The sequence below is a fragment of the Netta rufina genome (genome assembly GCF_964035555.1).
Source record: "Netta rufina genome assembly, chromosome: 1".
NCBI classification, from domain to species: Eukaryota; Metazoa; Chordata; class Aves; order Anseriformes; family Anatidae; genus Netta; species Netta rufina.
Window position 1 is genome coordinate 194,047,369 of NC_140123.1, and position 15,846 is coordinate 194,063,214.

Genomic DNA, 15,846 nt, shown 5'->3' on the forward strand with positions numbered 1-15,846 from the left:
TGGTCCAACTGTGGCACCAGAGCATGTCCAATCTTACCCTCTGCTTTACGCTAGGAGGTCTTGCTGGGATGAAATAATGTTCATGAAGAAACAGCAATAAATAGCTCAGCTACAGCAGACTAAGGGCTCCTTTGTACATGAAAAGGACGGCTAGCATCCACTGCAAAAAAATGCAGGTAATGTTCACAGCTTTTGGAAAATTCAATGGTGAGTTACTTAATTTTCAACAGGAAGTTAAAAACAGCTCACGGCTGACTCTACACAAGTCACCATATGATCTCAGAGCCCAATCTACAAGGCATGCAATAGCACCAAATGGCATTCTGCAGAGGCAATTCTGGACTACTGGAACTTAACAGCCTGGTCTCAGTTCTATCCTTGGCTAGTGAGAGCTACAAGAACTCTTTCTGCTTCTTCCCAGTGCTGCTGGTTTTAAGGGTACTTAGTGATTTTGACAGCCTTCTGCATGCACCCAAGCTACTTCCAGCCTTGCCTCCACATGTTCATGTATCAATACATCTGACTGAATGAACCCTAATGCAACCAGATGCATGGGTATTATGACTGAACATTCAAATTGAGCCTAAGAACCAGACTGGGTGTGAAAACTACTATTATGTAAAGGATCCTAACTCTGCACTATCCTAAATAATGGAGAATTGACGACTCATGTTAAGAAACAAAACCAGATTACCATAGTACGAGGCTTGTCTCATACTGCCACCTGCTGAAAAAGGCAAGCTACTTCTCTAAAACTTTCTGCTCATGGTTATTCTCACTGCATCTCAGCAGGATTACATGTGATTACTGCATTTCCTCAGCTGCAAACAAATATATGAAACTTTCTACTCTTAATTCTTACTACATAAAACTGGAGGTAGGAAGCATGTGCAAGTATCAGGTCACTCACTATTCATAAGATACTGAAATAAACTCAGGTGCCTACTACAGAATCTAGGTGTCTAGACATCAGCCAAGTAAAAAGCTCAGGACCCTTGTGAGGGTCTACATACTTAAAGCTGATGAGTTGTAACAGCTAGCCCAACCTTCAGTGCTGATTGAACAACCACTTGCTCATTACTCCTCTTTCTGCCTAATCCAAACTAAGCATAATATAAGATAGGGTAGTTAAACAGACAAACGTAAGTTAAAAGTGAAATGACAATCAACCAATGAGGGTCATTAAGTATTCCTCAGCACATGTTCTTCAAAATGTAGTCATTTTGCAACAGGCAAGCTGAACAAGTCACTGGAGAGGAAGTGTCAATTCTTACTTACACCCTTCTCTGTTGCATGAATATCTGTATTTCCACAAAGTGTTCCAAGACCAATTACCTTGCCACCTTTCGTTCGTATGTCAATTTTATGGCTCTGAAAAAAGAGTTTAAAATTCACGTGGTTAGAACAATCACAACTAGGAAACAAGTTAGATTTGACTATCAAGCCTATACGTTTTTCAAGATACTTAGGTAAGTAACACCTGTCTGGATAAGACATAATAAATTGCATTCACTAGCCCTTATCAAATGGCAAAAATAAAATAAAATAAAGTAAAATAAAGTAAAATAAAGTAAAATAAAGTAAAATAAAATAAAATAAAATAAAATAAAATAAAATAAAATAAAATAAAATAAAATCCAATTTTTCCAATACGGAAAACATGGATTCTTACTGTTCCTATGCATTTTTTGATGAAATACAAAGAATCAGAAGTTTTGTAGGGTTTCATAAGACAGGAAAATCTCCAGACCAGTGTTTCTTAATCATTGTGAACCCAAATATTGCTTTTGCCTCTTCACTTGAGGGGATTCTACAGAATAAAATGGCACAGCCCTTACTTGGCACTACAGTAATATTTCAGAGCTTTCAAAGGCTGTAAGCCACCCAGTTGTTCTGTTAGATTTGTATATAACAGATGATCCTCTCCATATACAGTAAACATGGCAATATAAAAATCCTTCTGATAATGAAGTTAAATTAGATGTTTCATGTAGGTATCATTGTAAGAAAGATACAGGAACATGCAACTTCAGAAGAATTAGTATAGCAATTACTTACCAGGTTGGCCAGATAATTAATTAAAAATAAAACCACTAACTGTATCACTTATTTCCTCATCTCTTCCATGTCCCCTATCATTTCTATCATTTTGGGGATAGATAAAGCTTTGGGAACATACAGGTCCCTGTCACCCAACTTACTAGAATCTCCCCATCCTCTTAAAATCAGGCTTTTATGGGTAGTTATCAATGGAGACATCCAAGAGCAGGATTTGCTGGGGCAGAAAACAAGCTAGAATGATCAAATGGCTTTTTCATTAAGAAGGTGTTTTCCCTAGGTGAAAGGGAAAAAAACCAGTAATTTGTCATAGGGCTTCTGCTAGCAAGGGAGAGAGGTCTGAACAAGGAAGAGGTAAAAGGCTGCCAAGGTTATGATGGCTATTAAAGGAGAGATGAAAAAAAAATGTTCATTTCAAAAAAGAAAGGACAACGGTGCAGAACTTTGACAAATCAGGCTCAGACATGGTCTGTGGCAAGGATGCCTGGCAGATCTTCCAGTGACTGCATGCAAGACACCTGGAAATTCTTATTACAACTGGCATAGTCAAGGAATGAGAAGTAATCGCTCAACATAGAAACAAAACTAAAGAGTCTCCCTGGTTTTATTCTCACCACTAAGCTGATGAGTTGTAATAAACAGCAGTAAAGAGATTAAGAATAGGAAGCACTACTTTCTCAACAAAGAATTTGGAAATAATTTCTATTCCAAAGATTACTTAGAAGTCATAACTGTATTTTGGAAAATACAAAAATTAACAACTCCTTGCAATTCTCACACTGGCTGAAAAACGCCTACCACACCAAAAGTAGTGAAATATCCATTTACAAAGCAAACAAACAAAAAAACAGAATACTCATCTTTTCTGGCCAATTACACGCATGCTTAAGAAAAGGAGATGGCAAACTTCTAGATTTTCTATAAAGACACCACACAGTTCACCAAAAACATCAAGACCTTTCAAACTCCCACAACCAGATTTTGTTTTATTTAAAATTAAAGTCATTGATCATTGATCTTTTGCTCTCTTCTCTAAAGAAAAGGTCTCCTGCTTTGCTGTCAACAGCATGACAGTCAAGCAACAAACATTTCCTCAATCCATCCAAGGGGGGGTGACATCGTTTCATAATGCTATTTGTATAGGACAGCCAGCTCTCGTGCTGTACAAAAAGAATCTAGTCTGAAACATTTTCAGAAGCTTGGGAAGAAAACACAAGAAATTAGTAATTCTGTTTCTCACTACAGAACATAACTCCTAAAACCATACTAGAAAATTGGGCTACAGCTATCTTATTAGAACTACAATGCTTATTCATGACTAGGTTGGTCTAAAATCTGATTGTACAGCTAAAAGAAATAATGTAATTATTAAATAAAAATATTTTTTTTGATGGCCAATGAAACCAAGAAGAGTGGTAAAATGTCTTCTGTAGTTAGTGGTGGACTTTAGTACTAGGTCAAAGGTTGAGCTAGATGATCTTACAGGTGTTTTCCAACCTGACTGATTGTATGATTCCATACGTTGAAACATTTACAGTCACAAGCACAGAGATGATCAATAACCACCCACAATTCAAAGAATACTTTAGGTAATGCTTTCAGTGTATTAAAGAGCAGACAGAACCTTATAATCTACTGAAGGTTTATTTAGTAAGTATTTTAACTGAAATCTGCAGTTCTTTCTTGATTCTTTACATTTTAAATGCTTTCTACCTTCTGGGACAAGGGAACCTGGGGCTTCATCTGGGGCTTAAGGGAGCAAAGAAGCTTCCACCAGCATAGCAGACACATAAAGGATTGTAGTGGGTTTATGTGGCAAAGTTTTGGTAGCAGGCAGCCATAGGGGTGGATTCCGTGAGAAGGATCTAGAAGCTGCCCCATATTAGGTAAGGGCCCTGATGCTGGCCAGAGTCAAGCAAATAAGTGATGTTGTTTGCGCCTCTGGGCGAGCAGATTTAAGAAAGGGGAAAAAAAAAATGCCACTACACAGCAGCTGGGAGAGTGAGAGGAGTAAGAAACAGCCTTGCAGGCAAGGTCAGTGAAGAAGGAGGGGGGGAGGTGCTTCAGGTGCCAGAGCAGAAGTCCCCTGTGGTCTGTGCAGAGGCCCCTGGTGGAGCAGGCTGTCCCCCTGCAGCCCATGGGTCCCACATGGAGCAGATCTCCACGCTGCAGCCCGTGGAGGAGCCCCCGGTGGAGCAGGTGGATGTGGCCTGGAGGAGGCTGCAGCCCATGGAGAGCCCCTGCAGGAGCAGGCCCCAGGCTGGAGCTGCAGCCCGTGGAGAGGAGCAGGGCTCTAGGGGGAGCTGCCGCCCGTGCTGGAGCAGTTTGCTCCTGAGGCATGAACTCTGTGGTATGGAGCCGTGTGGGAGCAGTTCTTGAAGAGCTGCTGCCCGTGGGCAGCCCACACGGGGTCAGTCTGGAAAGGACAGCATCCTGTGGGAGGGACTCCATGTTGGAGCAGGGGATGAGAGTGACTCAGAAGGAACAGCGGAGACGAAGTACTACAGACTGACCGCAACCCTCATTCCCCTGTGCCGCTCGGGGGGAGGAGGTGGAAGAGTGCGGATTGGGGTAAGGTGTTTTTGGTTTCTTTCCTTTGTTTCTCACTTCTCTAGCTTGTTAGTACGATTTATGGCCTATTACTATCTCCTTACTCTGAGTCTGTTTTGCCCATCACAATAATTGTTGAGTGATCTCCCTGTCCTTATCTCAACCCATGAGCCCTTTGCATTGTATTTTCTCCCCCCTTTCCCTTTGAAGAGGGGGAGTGAAAGAGTGGCTGTGGTTGAGCTTAGCTGCCCACCTGAGTAAAACCACCACAAGGATGGATCATCATTTATACTTGTAATTTTCCTGACATTTTCCTTATTTTCTGAATCAAACAAGGCTCCATGAGTTGACAGAAAAGAAAGAAGCAACATTAAGGTCTTCTAAACTATACTGAAATCACAGGGGAGCTGGTCTCAGAAGCCTTATCCTGGCTACTCTGCAGCCTTCTTTTCAGTTCATTAGTGAGCACCACTTCATTGCTGCTTGAAGTCTCATGGATAATAGAAGTATCACAGAATCATAGAATTGTAGGGGTTGGAAGGGACCTCAATAAATCATCAGGTCCAACCCCCCTGCCAAAGCAGGTTCCTTAGAGCAGGCTGTCCAGGTAGGCGTCCAGATAGGCCTTGAATATCTCCAGAGAAGGAGACTCCACAACCTCCCTGGGCAGCCTGTTCCTGTGCTCCATTGCCCTCACCATGAAGAAGTTCTTTTGCATGTCTGTGCGGAACTTCCTGTCATCCATTTTGTGGCCATTGCCCCTTGTCCTGTCCCCACAAACCACTGAAAAGAGGTAGGCCAAATCCCTCTGTCTTCCACACTTAAGATACTTGTAAACATTGGTAAGATCCCCTCTCTGTCTTCTTTTCTCAAGGCTGAACAGACCCAGGTCTCTCAGCCATTACTCATAGGGGATATGCTTGATTTTCTCCTTTAATTTCCCGTTCAGAAAGAATGGGTTGGCCTATTAGAGAGTCCTTCAAAAGTTTTGTTGGCCAAAGAGCTGTTGCCTGAAAGTCAGAAGTCTCCATCATACTACAGGAAGAGAGAATGCCCCCAAGGGTAAATTACCCAACATTTTGATGATTCCCTTAAGTATCAAAACCAAACACACAAAACCATCAACATTCAGAAATGAAAGAAAACCAAGCATGGCATGCCAGAGCTGTTCCAACACTTTACTATTTAGCTCTAAGAGAGAATTTGAAGTTATTGAAGTAGTGGAGAATGAAAATGAAAAACTAATGCTCTCTCTATTTGGGGGCTTTTATTATCTACCGCAACGGTCTGCCCAAGAACTTGTCCCTAAGGACAGCAAGTTTTTTCTGGGAGAGGTTATGCATAAACAACAGATTCTGCCCTGGGGTGCCTCTGGCCAATCTTTTTGGGTAAGAAAAGCCAGCATGCTGACTTGGTTGTCTTGGTTTCCGTATGCCCACAGATGGGGATGGTAACCTGGAAATGCAGACTGACTGTGTGCCCATAATGCAGACAGGCAGGTTAAAAGGTGGCGGTGCCTCTTCCTGCGGTCTTCACTTCTTGGAAGTGCGACTGTGACAGACGAGGTAGGATGAGGATTTTCTCAGCTGTATACTGTGAACTGTCAATCAAGCTTCACGTTTGTTAGTCAAATAAGACCAGTGAATTCGAGAATGTTTAACTTTGCCTTCCTTTAAACAGGCACATAAAAAGTACAGCAATGTCACAAGAGGAAAACTCAACTGAGAAGAGCCCAACAGTAATATTAGCTCCTTACAAATAGAAAAGTTCATGCATTTTTTTGGACATAGGTTGTCTAGCATGAAGCTTGATACTGTTCATGTGGTATATAGGAATGAAGGGGGCAAAAGAAAAAAAAAAAAAAAAAGAAATGCTGCAGATACTTGAAGCTCTGCTTACCTGCAGAAGAAACTGTAACCTCTTCAAGTGACAGTGTCAGAAGCATGCAGTTAGCTCTCATGTGCACATTCGGGGAGTCTTTAGCAGAGAAAAGCTCCTCCAGTAACATAGCCAGTTAATAATAGTCACCAGATTGATGGAAGAACTGAAGTGGCTTCCAGTCCTCTCTCTTGTATGCCCCTGCCTCCCTTCCCAGCACAGCCATAAACTAAGGGCTCAGATGCTTTTTGTGCTGTCCCTTCCTCTGGGTCCTGGGGTCTGGGCTGCAGTGGTTTGGAAAACACACTGACTTGAATGAGTTACAGCCCTCGTGGGCAACATGTTGGTCCTTCTTTCATAATGTACATACTTTGCTCTCCCCTTCATTGAAATGAGACAACTTTACAAGTGGCCACAAAAAGTTAAAAAGTACAGTCAGCAAAGGCGGTGTGAAGTGAAAGGCCATTGAAGCCCAACTCCAAATCTCTATTTTTTCTTATTCCCCCATTTTTCTTCCTTTTTTTTTTTTTTCTTTTTTTTTTTTTTGTAAAGCCCAGGAAACAATTCAAGTTACTGACAGTTTCACACATGCAGTCTTCATCAAGTATTTTATTTAAGAATGAATTGCTATAAGCAAGCTGTAGTGATGTAAGTGACCATGAGCAGGTAGGGACGTGGCTTAAAGTCAGCTTTAGGCCTAAATTCAAATTCACTGCTGACAAGTGTAGACGTCACAACAGAATTTCCTTCACAAATACCCTTGGATTGCAGAAACCTAATTCTTCTCCTGTGCTTCTCCCTCCCCAGTAAAATACTGCAGACAACTCAGATCCTGGTTAAATATTTGTCTCAAAAAAAAGCAAGCAAACAAGTCCAACAACCCAACAATGCAGACAGAAGCTCAGTCTGAAGTACAAGCTATGTCATCACATACCTCCTGCATTGGCAGGGCATGATGGAGTTGTCAGACTCGACCCTGCAAAAGGGCTCTGTGAAACTCCTCAAGGAGAGGTGGGAGTCTGCAAGTGCTCCGAGACCCAGCCTAGTGCTCCAACTCCCACCAGCCCCATGGCCCCTGGCACCCGTGGAAAGCAGCCATGGCAGCACTGTGGAGAAAGACCCAGCAGACAGCAGGAGGGCAGATATGGTTAAGGAGGAGCTCCTGGGTGGTGCTTGCCAGATTGAGCCCTTCTCCATCACCGTGAAGGAGCTGAAGAGACACTTTGATACCCTAGGTGGCAGGAAGGTGAGTGCAGGAAGGTTCTGCAGTTGAGAATGATTCCCACAATATCCCATTTGTGCTTCTAGTGATGTTAGAAACATGAGGAAAGCATGTGCAAATATGCCAAATAACCTTGTTTTACAAGGAGACCATAGCACATGGAAAGTGCAAGATACTGCCAAACATGTTGGTGTGCTAAACTATCAGCTAAGTAGCACACAAATTCACAATTTGCAACCTGCAGTGCCACAGAAATTTACCTTAGAGCATTCTGGAGAACACTACTGCCCGAACAGCACCCCTTCCAATGTGCTGCCTCTTCATATCCTTTCTGCCCCCTTAAAACCTTATCTGTCTCCCACCAGTAGCTTCTAACTCGCATCCCCTCGATATCTTCCAACAGGGAAGTGGGAGAAGCTCACTGCCACTGACATTGACAAGTCAGCCTGGGAGCCATTCACACATTTCTATGGTGGAGTCCGGCATGAAAAGGGGAAGAGCAATCTTTGAGAAAACGTTAACAGAAAACAGACAGAACAGCAATGCTGAAGGTTAGCCGTACTACTTTGATCTCATTTCTCGCTTTCTTGAGTTCAATGCACTCCATCTCTGATATGACAAAAGCCAACCACACTCATATAATCAGGGCAACCCCTATGCCCACCTGGAAGAGAATGTGGTGTCCTTATAAATGCAAAACAAGCTTTCCAGCTTTCTCCATTTTGTCTTTTGTATTATGGAGGAGTGACCAAAGCCCATTAAATACTTTTTAAACAAAATACAACAGAATGGTGTCCTGGGTATTGAGAAGATACCTTTTGATGAAGACAACCCAAATCTACAAATATGATATCAAAAATATGGGTAGCATTTATCAATTATGACAAAGTAGTAACTTCAATTTCTAGTTTGGTTAAAATAGCTTGGGATTGGTGACATGTTGCTTTGTTAACGATGCATTAAATTTATTTGTGGCTTTCTCGTTTCCACAAATCGAACACTCTGTACTTTATGCGTTCTAAAGTAAAAATATGACGTAGTTGCTAAAAAGTTGGCAATACTGTTCATTTCACCTACTGCTTTTCTTTCAAGATTTGAAACGCATGCACCCATCTCCCTCTCCCCAACTATGATGTTTGTAGTTGGGGTAGGTGGTCACAAATGTGTCAGAGGACTACCAGAAGAGAACTCCCCTATGACAGGCAACACACTGCTGGACTTCCAGGAGAATGTCTCCTTGAAGGAAAAAAATGGCGCTTTATCAGGCTGCTGTATACTAGGCAGGCAGCAGCAACTGCTTTGCTAATGTAAGATACCAATGTCTCGATATCTTCTTAATTCTTTAAAAATTCTTCCAAAAATTTTGCACCCCGTTTTCAACTTGCTAGGGTGTTAACTCTACACCTCCTCATGCCATGTGGCTTTCTCAGCTGTTATGCAGACACAGCTTGTGTGCGTACATCATACTCCGATTCGTCCTTCTGGAGCCTCACCTAACTTTGACCATTCAGAGTTCTTGGAACATCGGGTTCCTTGTGGTGCTTGTAACCTGCTAAATCATCACGGTACACTGCCATAAAGGAACCTTTTGGGGTTACACCACTTAAAGTAGATTTGATTTGTGAAAGCCCTTCACAGGCAGAAACAAAAATCCAGATTACTGTTAATTAGTCAATTCTTTGTGTTTGTCTTTAGGAGACCTCAAGTACTACTCAGCCCCCAGTACCAAACAGCAGCAGAGAAGCTGAGTGCAGTGGAACGACCTGCAAAGAAAACCCAGTGGAAGCCTTTCAAACATAAGAGGTCACTTTATCAAGTAATAATTATATCATTTGGCAGGTATACCGAGATGCAGATCCTTATCTGCTTTGGCTCTTACTCCAGTACTACTTGGTACAGCAAGATCCTGATGTTCTGCTGATGCTCCTGCTGTTCCGCAAGATCCTGATAGCCGCTCTCATTTGGCAGTGCATAACAATAGTTTTAGAATTACATCCTATACAGTGTTTTTTGAATGTGGTAATTAATGGGGTTTCACGTTCATACTTCTGTGATGTCTCAAAGACAGTGGCAGAAATATGGAAAACTCTTACATGTTGCACTAAATCCCGCTGTAAAGTGAAGGTTTTGTGCACAGGTTTCTCACAGAGAACAAGTTACTCTGGATACAAACAGGGCTTGGGACATTGCCCCAAGTTGTTCAGTGCCTCCTTCCTCAGCTAAGCACATTCATTGACGTCAGTGGGACTTAAGGAACAGGTTTAGATGTTGGTACACAGAGAAGAGTTTGGCATAAGGTGATAACTTCAAATACATGCTGAGCTGCTAGAAAGAATTGGACAATTTAATAGTTGTCTGAAAACACACGCAAATGCTTGCATTGTAAAGACAAAATTCTGGATGACAAAGGCTCGATTTACAGCCCAGAGGAACAGACCCACAAATCATGAGCATGGTGTTGAGGTTCTGTTTCTGCAGTTTAATTCTTGTATTAGAATTCACGTATTAGGTTAATTCAAAGACCCCAATAAACTCTGAGCCTGGGCAATTAAATGCATTTTTCAGGAGGTTAAATATCCTGAGTATTTGGACCTTCGAGCCTACATGTCTCAATCAACTGGAGAACCACTCCTCTATGCCTTATATGCGGTGCTAGTACATCATGGTATCAACTGTTGCACAGGACACTATATATTCTGTGTAAAGGTACAAGTCAACATCATTTCTAACAGGGTAAAAGTTGTGCTGGCTTTTAGTTAGAGGCATCTTCCAGTGCAAATTAGAATTTTTTAAAATTAGACACTAGTCCACCATACTGTCTAAATTTCTATTTTCACAGTGTAGTTGCAATTAAAAATGTAGTTGGCACCTGTGAAAATGGTGGAAAAGATGGAGCTTTGCCATCAAGAGCACATAAAGTTGTATTACGTACAACCTGTCATTCAAAAAGTATTTCTATGATGTGACAAACACAACTGAAAGTAAAACTTGATAAACACTTCCGCTTTTCCTTCTCTTTTGAAGGCAGTCTCTTCTTTCCTTCTTTTTGGTCTCTAAACACGTGTATTTTCTGTCACCAGTTTCTCAGATGCAAATAAACTGTGTTTGTGAAAACGTGTGAAAAAGGCTATCTGGACCAGCCCTTTCAAAGGGCACAGATGAAGGAAGCATTGCACCAACCGAAAAGCACAGTACCTTGTGCTGCTTCCAAAATCAAGGCCATTAAAATCATCAAGAATCTGAGGTGATCGACTCAGGGGCAGACACCTTCTGCAGGGGAGCAGGGGATTGAGGCAAGCAGGGCTTTTTTTTTTTTTTTCCTGGCCTCAAGGCAGCTGAGGGAGCCGCCGGAGCCTGGCATCTCTCGTGAGGGAGGCTGATGAGGCAGAGCCAGCAGCGGCAGGCCATTTACCTCAGGCATCGCCGCCATTTTGCAGCCACTCCTTGAGGCAATTGGCTCCGGGGCTGACACCTTCTGCGGCGGAGAGGGGGATTGAGGCAGGCAGGGCTTCTTTTTTCCAGCATTGAGGCCACTCGAGGCAGCCGAGGGGGTAGGGGCAGAGCCAGCAGTGCCCCCTCCCCAGCCATACAAAGGCAGCCCCTAGGGAACTCAGCAGCCAGGAGGGGCAGTCAGGGCATGGCATGGTAGTTGGCGCAGGGAGACCCTCACCACTCTTTTCCAATGGTCCTTCCCAGCGGTGGTTGCAACTTTTTTCCCTTCCCCTCTCCCTTTTCCATTTTCCCTGTTTTCCCTTTAGTTAAATTGTTTAATAATAATCTTTCCTTAATAATAATTATTTTCCCCTTTAATTAAAATTATCCTCAACTCAACCCTGAGTTGTTCTTTCCTTTACTTCTTCCCCTCCTCTTCTGAGGAGGGGGAGTGAGAGAGTGGTTGTGTTCAGCTGCCTAGCAAGGTAAAACCACCACACAGACAAGGGAAACTGGACCCTCATCTCTGCTTGGAGCAGGAGGAGGAATCTTCTCCTTGCCCCTGAAATAGCCCTATGCAATAGGTACGATGCTCTGGGGGAAAAGATTTAAAAAAAAAAAAAAAAAAGAGGATAATAAAAACAAGCCCCAGGAAAGGGTAACAGTATAAACATGGAACAGCAAACCACATATATAAGAACCTAAGAACCAGTGCCACAAAAAAAGTACAAACAGGGTTGGTGATTGGAGACTCCACTCTGAGAGGCACTGAAGCACCCATCTGCCGCCCAGACATTCTCTCTCACATCCACATCACAAAGAGGCTACCAAGTTTGGTTAAGCCACAGGACTGCCACCCATTTCTACTCTCTCACGTAGGGAAGAGTGAGGTTGCAACAAGGAAACTATGAAACATCAAAAAGGGACCTTATATCCCTTGGAAAGATGTTGAAAGGATGGGAAGCACAAGTAGTGCTCTCCTTGCTCCTCCCACTCGGAGACTGGGACCCAAGGAGGAGACAACGTACAAATCAGATGAATGATTGCATAGCTGATGCCATCATCAGGGTTTTAGGTACTACAGACTCCACAACCGCCCTGGGCAGCCTGTTCCAATGCTCCTTCACCCTCACTGTAAAGAAGTTCTTTCACATGTTGGTGTGGAAGTTCCTGTGATCCATTTTTTGGCCATTGCCCCTTGTCCTTTTCCCACAAACCACTGAAAAGAGGTTGGCCAAATCCTTCTGTCTCCCACACTTATGATACATGTAAACATCACAAAGATCCCCTCTCAGTCTTCTCAAGGCTGAACAAACCTAGGTCTCTCAGTCTTTCCTCATAAGGGAGATGCTCCAGGCCCCATATCATGTTTGTGGCCCTCTGCTGGACTCTTTCCAGGAGATCCCTGTCTTTTTTGTGCCAGGCAGCCCAGAACTGGATGCCATACCCCACGTGAGGCTTGATCAGAGCAGAGCAGAGGGAGAGGATCACCTCTCTTGACCTGCTGGCCACACTCCCTTTAATGCACACCAGGATCCCATTAGGCCTCTTGGCCCCCAGGGCACACTGCTGGCTCATGGTCAACCTGTCCACCAGAACCCCCAGGTCCTTCTCTGCAGAGCTCCTCTCCAGCAGGTCATCCCCCAGCCTGTACTGATACATGCAATTGTTCCTTCCCAGGTGCAGGACTCTACACTTGTTCAACTTCATTTGGTTTCTTCCTGCCCATCCCTCCAGCCTGTCCAGGTCTCACTGAATGGCAGCAGCAGCACAGCCTTCTGACATGTCAGCCACTCCTCCCAGCGTTGCATCACTGGTGTACTTGCTGAGGGTGGACACTCTTCCCTCATCAAGGTCATCATTGAAGATGTAGAACAAGACCAGACCCAGCACTGACCCCTGGGGAACACGGTAAGTCCCAGGTCTCCAGACAGACTCTACGCTACCAATCACCACCCTCTGAGTTTGGCCAGTCAGCCAGTTCTCAACCCACCTTGCTGTCCACTCATCTATCCCACACTTTCTCAGCTTTGCTAGCAGGATGTCATGGCAGACAGTATCGGAAAGCCTTGCTAAAGTCAAGGCAGATGACATTCACTGCCCTCTCCCCATCTACCCAGCTGGTGATGCCATCATAGAAGGCAATGAGGTTGATCAAGCACAATTTCCCCTTGGTGAATCCATGCTGACTACTCCTCATAGCCTTCTTCTGTTCCAAATTGCTTGGAGATGTAAATGAAAATATATTCTGAATGCCAAAATGTTAAATCTTAAAAGTCTCTTATCTTTCAAGTATCTGAGAAAAGATGGCCACCAGGTTAGTTAGGATTTTGAGGGAAGACAACTTTCTCCATGACATCACAAAAAATTTTGCCAGTTGTGCTGGCATCCTGTGATTACTGTCAATAATGCTGGCTAAAATTGCTTTTTCTCATATTATGCAATTTCTCAAATTTTCACTTGCTGTTATTAATATAGAGTCCTCATTTTTAACCAGTTTCACAATATCTGTAACATACAGTACTGTTAAAAAGTAACCAAAAATCTGACAAGAAGTTATGTTCAACTACACAGAATCTGGACAATACAGATTGTTTGTACGTCACTGAACATGGAGTAAACCTGACTCTACGTTAATTTTTTCTGTTAAATGTCCCAGTAAGCTGAGTTTCCCTGTGCATACTATATAATCCTCTCATCACAGTAATGAAAAATGTTGAAAGGTTTTCCATATCTCAGAAACGCTTTAGAAAAGAAACAAAAAAATCTTTTGAGTTTATACTAATTGCTGCATGTACAATCTTAATTAAGTGAAATTTATTCCAAACAGCACCTAAGGTGCTTATTCTTTCATTATGCCCACAAAAGAACATGTCAGCAAACCTGAAGTCTTAAGATCAAAAAAACAAGGTCATGACCCCGTCATTTACAGTATTTATCAGTATTTTCAGTTGGGTACTTAGGACATGTCATTTCAATTTCAAGTTACACATTAATCTAACGAGTTTGTCAATAGCACTGATACATCAGAATTAAGAAAAAAAATCAGGTTAAAGAAAGAGATAATGCATGCTGTGAAGCACTTCATAGTCCCAAACGAGCAAACATAACTATTAGTTTGCTGTTCAGAGAAAGGAATTCCCAGACTTTATTTTTCTTGTGTGCACACATGCAGCAGCACCACCGTTTCTGCTTTCTTCAGCTATCAAAGGTGCCTGGACTTCCTACTTCATGTTACTTATGGCTATTGACCTTGTATTATAATTGTATGCAGTAAGAAAGGCAAGGTGCTATACACACAGTAACATTTAGAAATACCAAAGGGTTTTTAATCTCTAGAACTGGCACCCAGTATTTTATTTTTTATACCATATTCCATCACACAGTCCCTTTTAAAACACTAATGGAATAAAGAAATGTTTGTTGTACCTTTATTGACTGCAAGACACTAGTCCCCTTCTCGGTTTCTATTTTGCAGTTACTGCATTCAATTTTCTGAATCTTCACACAGCCAGTCCCTGATGTTTTGATATCCAAATCTAGAATTAAAAGAGAATTAGCAAAAGACCAATAAGGTCAGATCTGTTTAACGTAGTACTTGATTACAATAGAGTAACTACATGTGGTAGGATAAATGCTGTATGATTAGTTATCATCTACTTACATCTGGCAAGGTACAGTCCTTTAGTGAATTTTTTTTTTTTTTTTTAAACCATTCCTACACTCCACCACACAACTACCTTAATCACTGTATCTACTAACAATTCTACCCTATCATGGGTTTTGGGGTGGGAAAGCTGACAAGTTACTTGAAACCATAAGGAGTAACAGAACTCCATTCCAGGAGATGTGTTTGTATTAAGTTAGAGCTCACCTTGCTTAGACCTACGTTGCCTCAGCCAGCAAGCAGCATAACACAAAAAAAGGTACAGAACCTTGCATGCACCATTCTTCCCTAGTCTGCTGGAAGGCCTGACTTACCCTCTGGGCATGAAGGAGCTTGAGTAACTGCAGTCTGAATCACCTCACCTTAGTATTGTTCACAGGCTGCCATGAAGAAACTCACTGGGTCTTGTAGATAACGTGGCGATCAAGTGAGTAATTTATGGGCTCATGCAGGAGCAGCACAAACATTTTTCTGCTACTTAAACTCAGGGATGAGTTAGCCCACAGAGAAGTGTGAGAAGGTGCAATCTGGGGATTCTGACTGCAGTAATAACCATTTATTTTAATGACCACCATAGGCACTGGTAAAAGGTAAAACCAGGAGAGGAAAGAAAAAGTTTTGTCCTTTCTTATGGAAAGTAATCAGAAAAAGAATGCAGGAAAGGAAGAATATAAAAGGATGTAATAGGTGTCATTTAATATGTTGCAAGAAATTAGTGCTAGAGGAGATTCAGGCAGCTTACTACATGCTAAAGACCAGGGGGGAGGGGGAAGGGAGGAATCTAGTTAAAAAAAAAAAAAAAAAACTTTATTTAAGCGACTACGAAATCCCTCCCTTTATTTCTACCATCTGCTATGGTGACCAGTAACATTCTAAGAGGTGGAGAAGAATCAGAGTGCATAGAACAGGCTCTGCCCCAACAAGAAACCCCAAGTGAGACCCATGAAACAGCAGAGGCTGAAGATCAACTGGTACACTGCTGCTCAGACCAGGCACTGGAACCACACTGAGGGCAGCTTGCAGACAGAGAGACACAACA

At 42.5% G+C, this 15,846-nt stretch overlaps 1 protein-coding gene across 1 annotated transcript in view; it reads right to left on the minus strand.

Annotated features, from left to right (window-relative positions):
* The window catches only part of FAM185A (family with sequence similarity 185 member A), a 48,311-nt gene that overhangs the window by 26,783 nt on the left and 5,682 nt on the right, over positions 1–15,846 (minus strand). The window contains exons 2-3 of the mRNA XM_084305915.1: positions 14,570–14,679; positions 1,279–1,371 (exon numbers count right to left, since the gene is read on the minus strand). Coding sequence (XP_084162041.1) covers positions 1,279–1,371; positions 14,570–14,679 — 203 coding nt within the window. The remainder of the gene's footprint in view (positions 1–1,278; positions 1,372–14,569; positions 14,680–15,846) is intronic.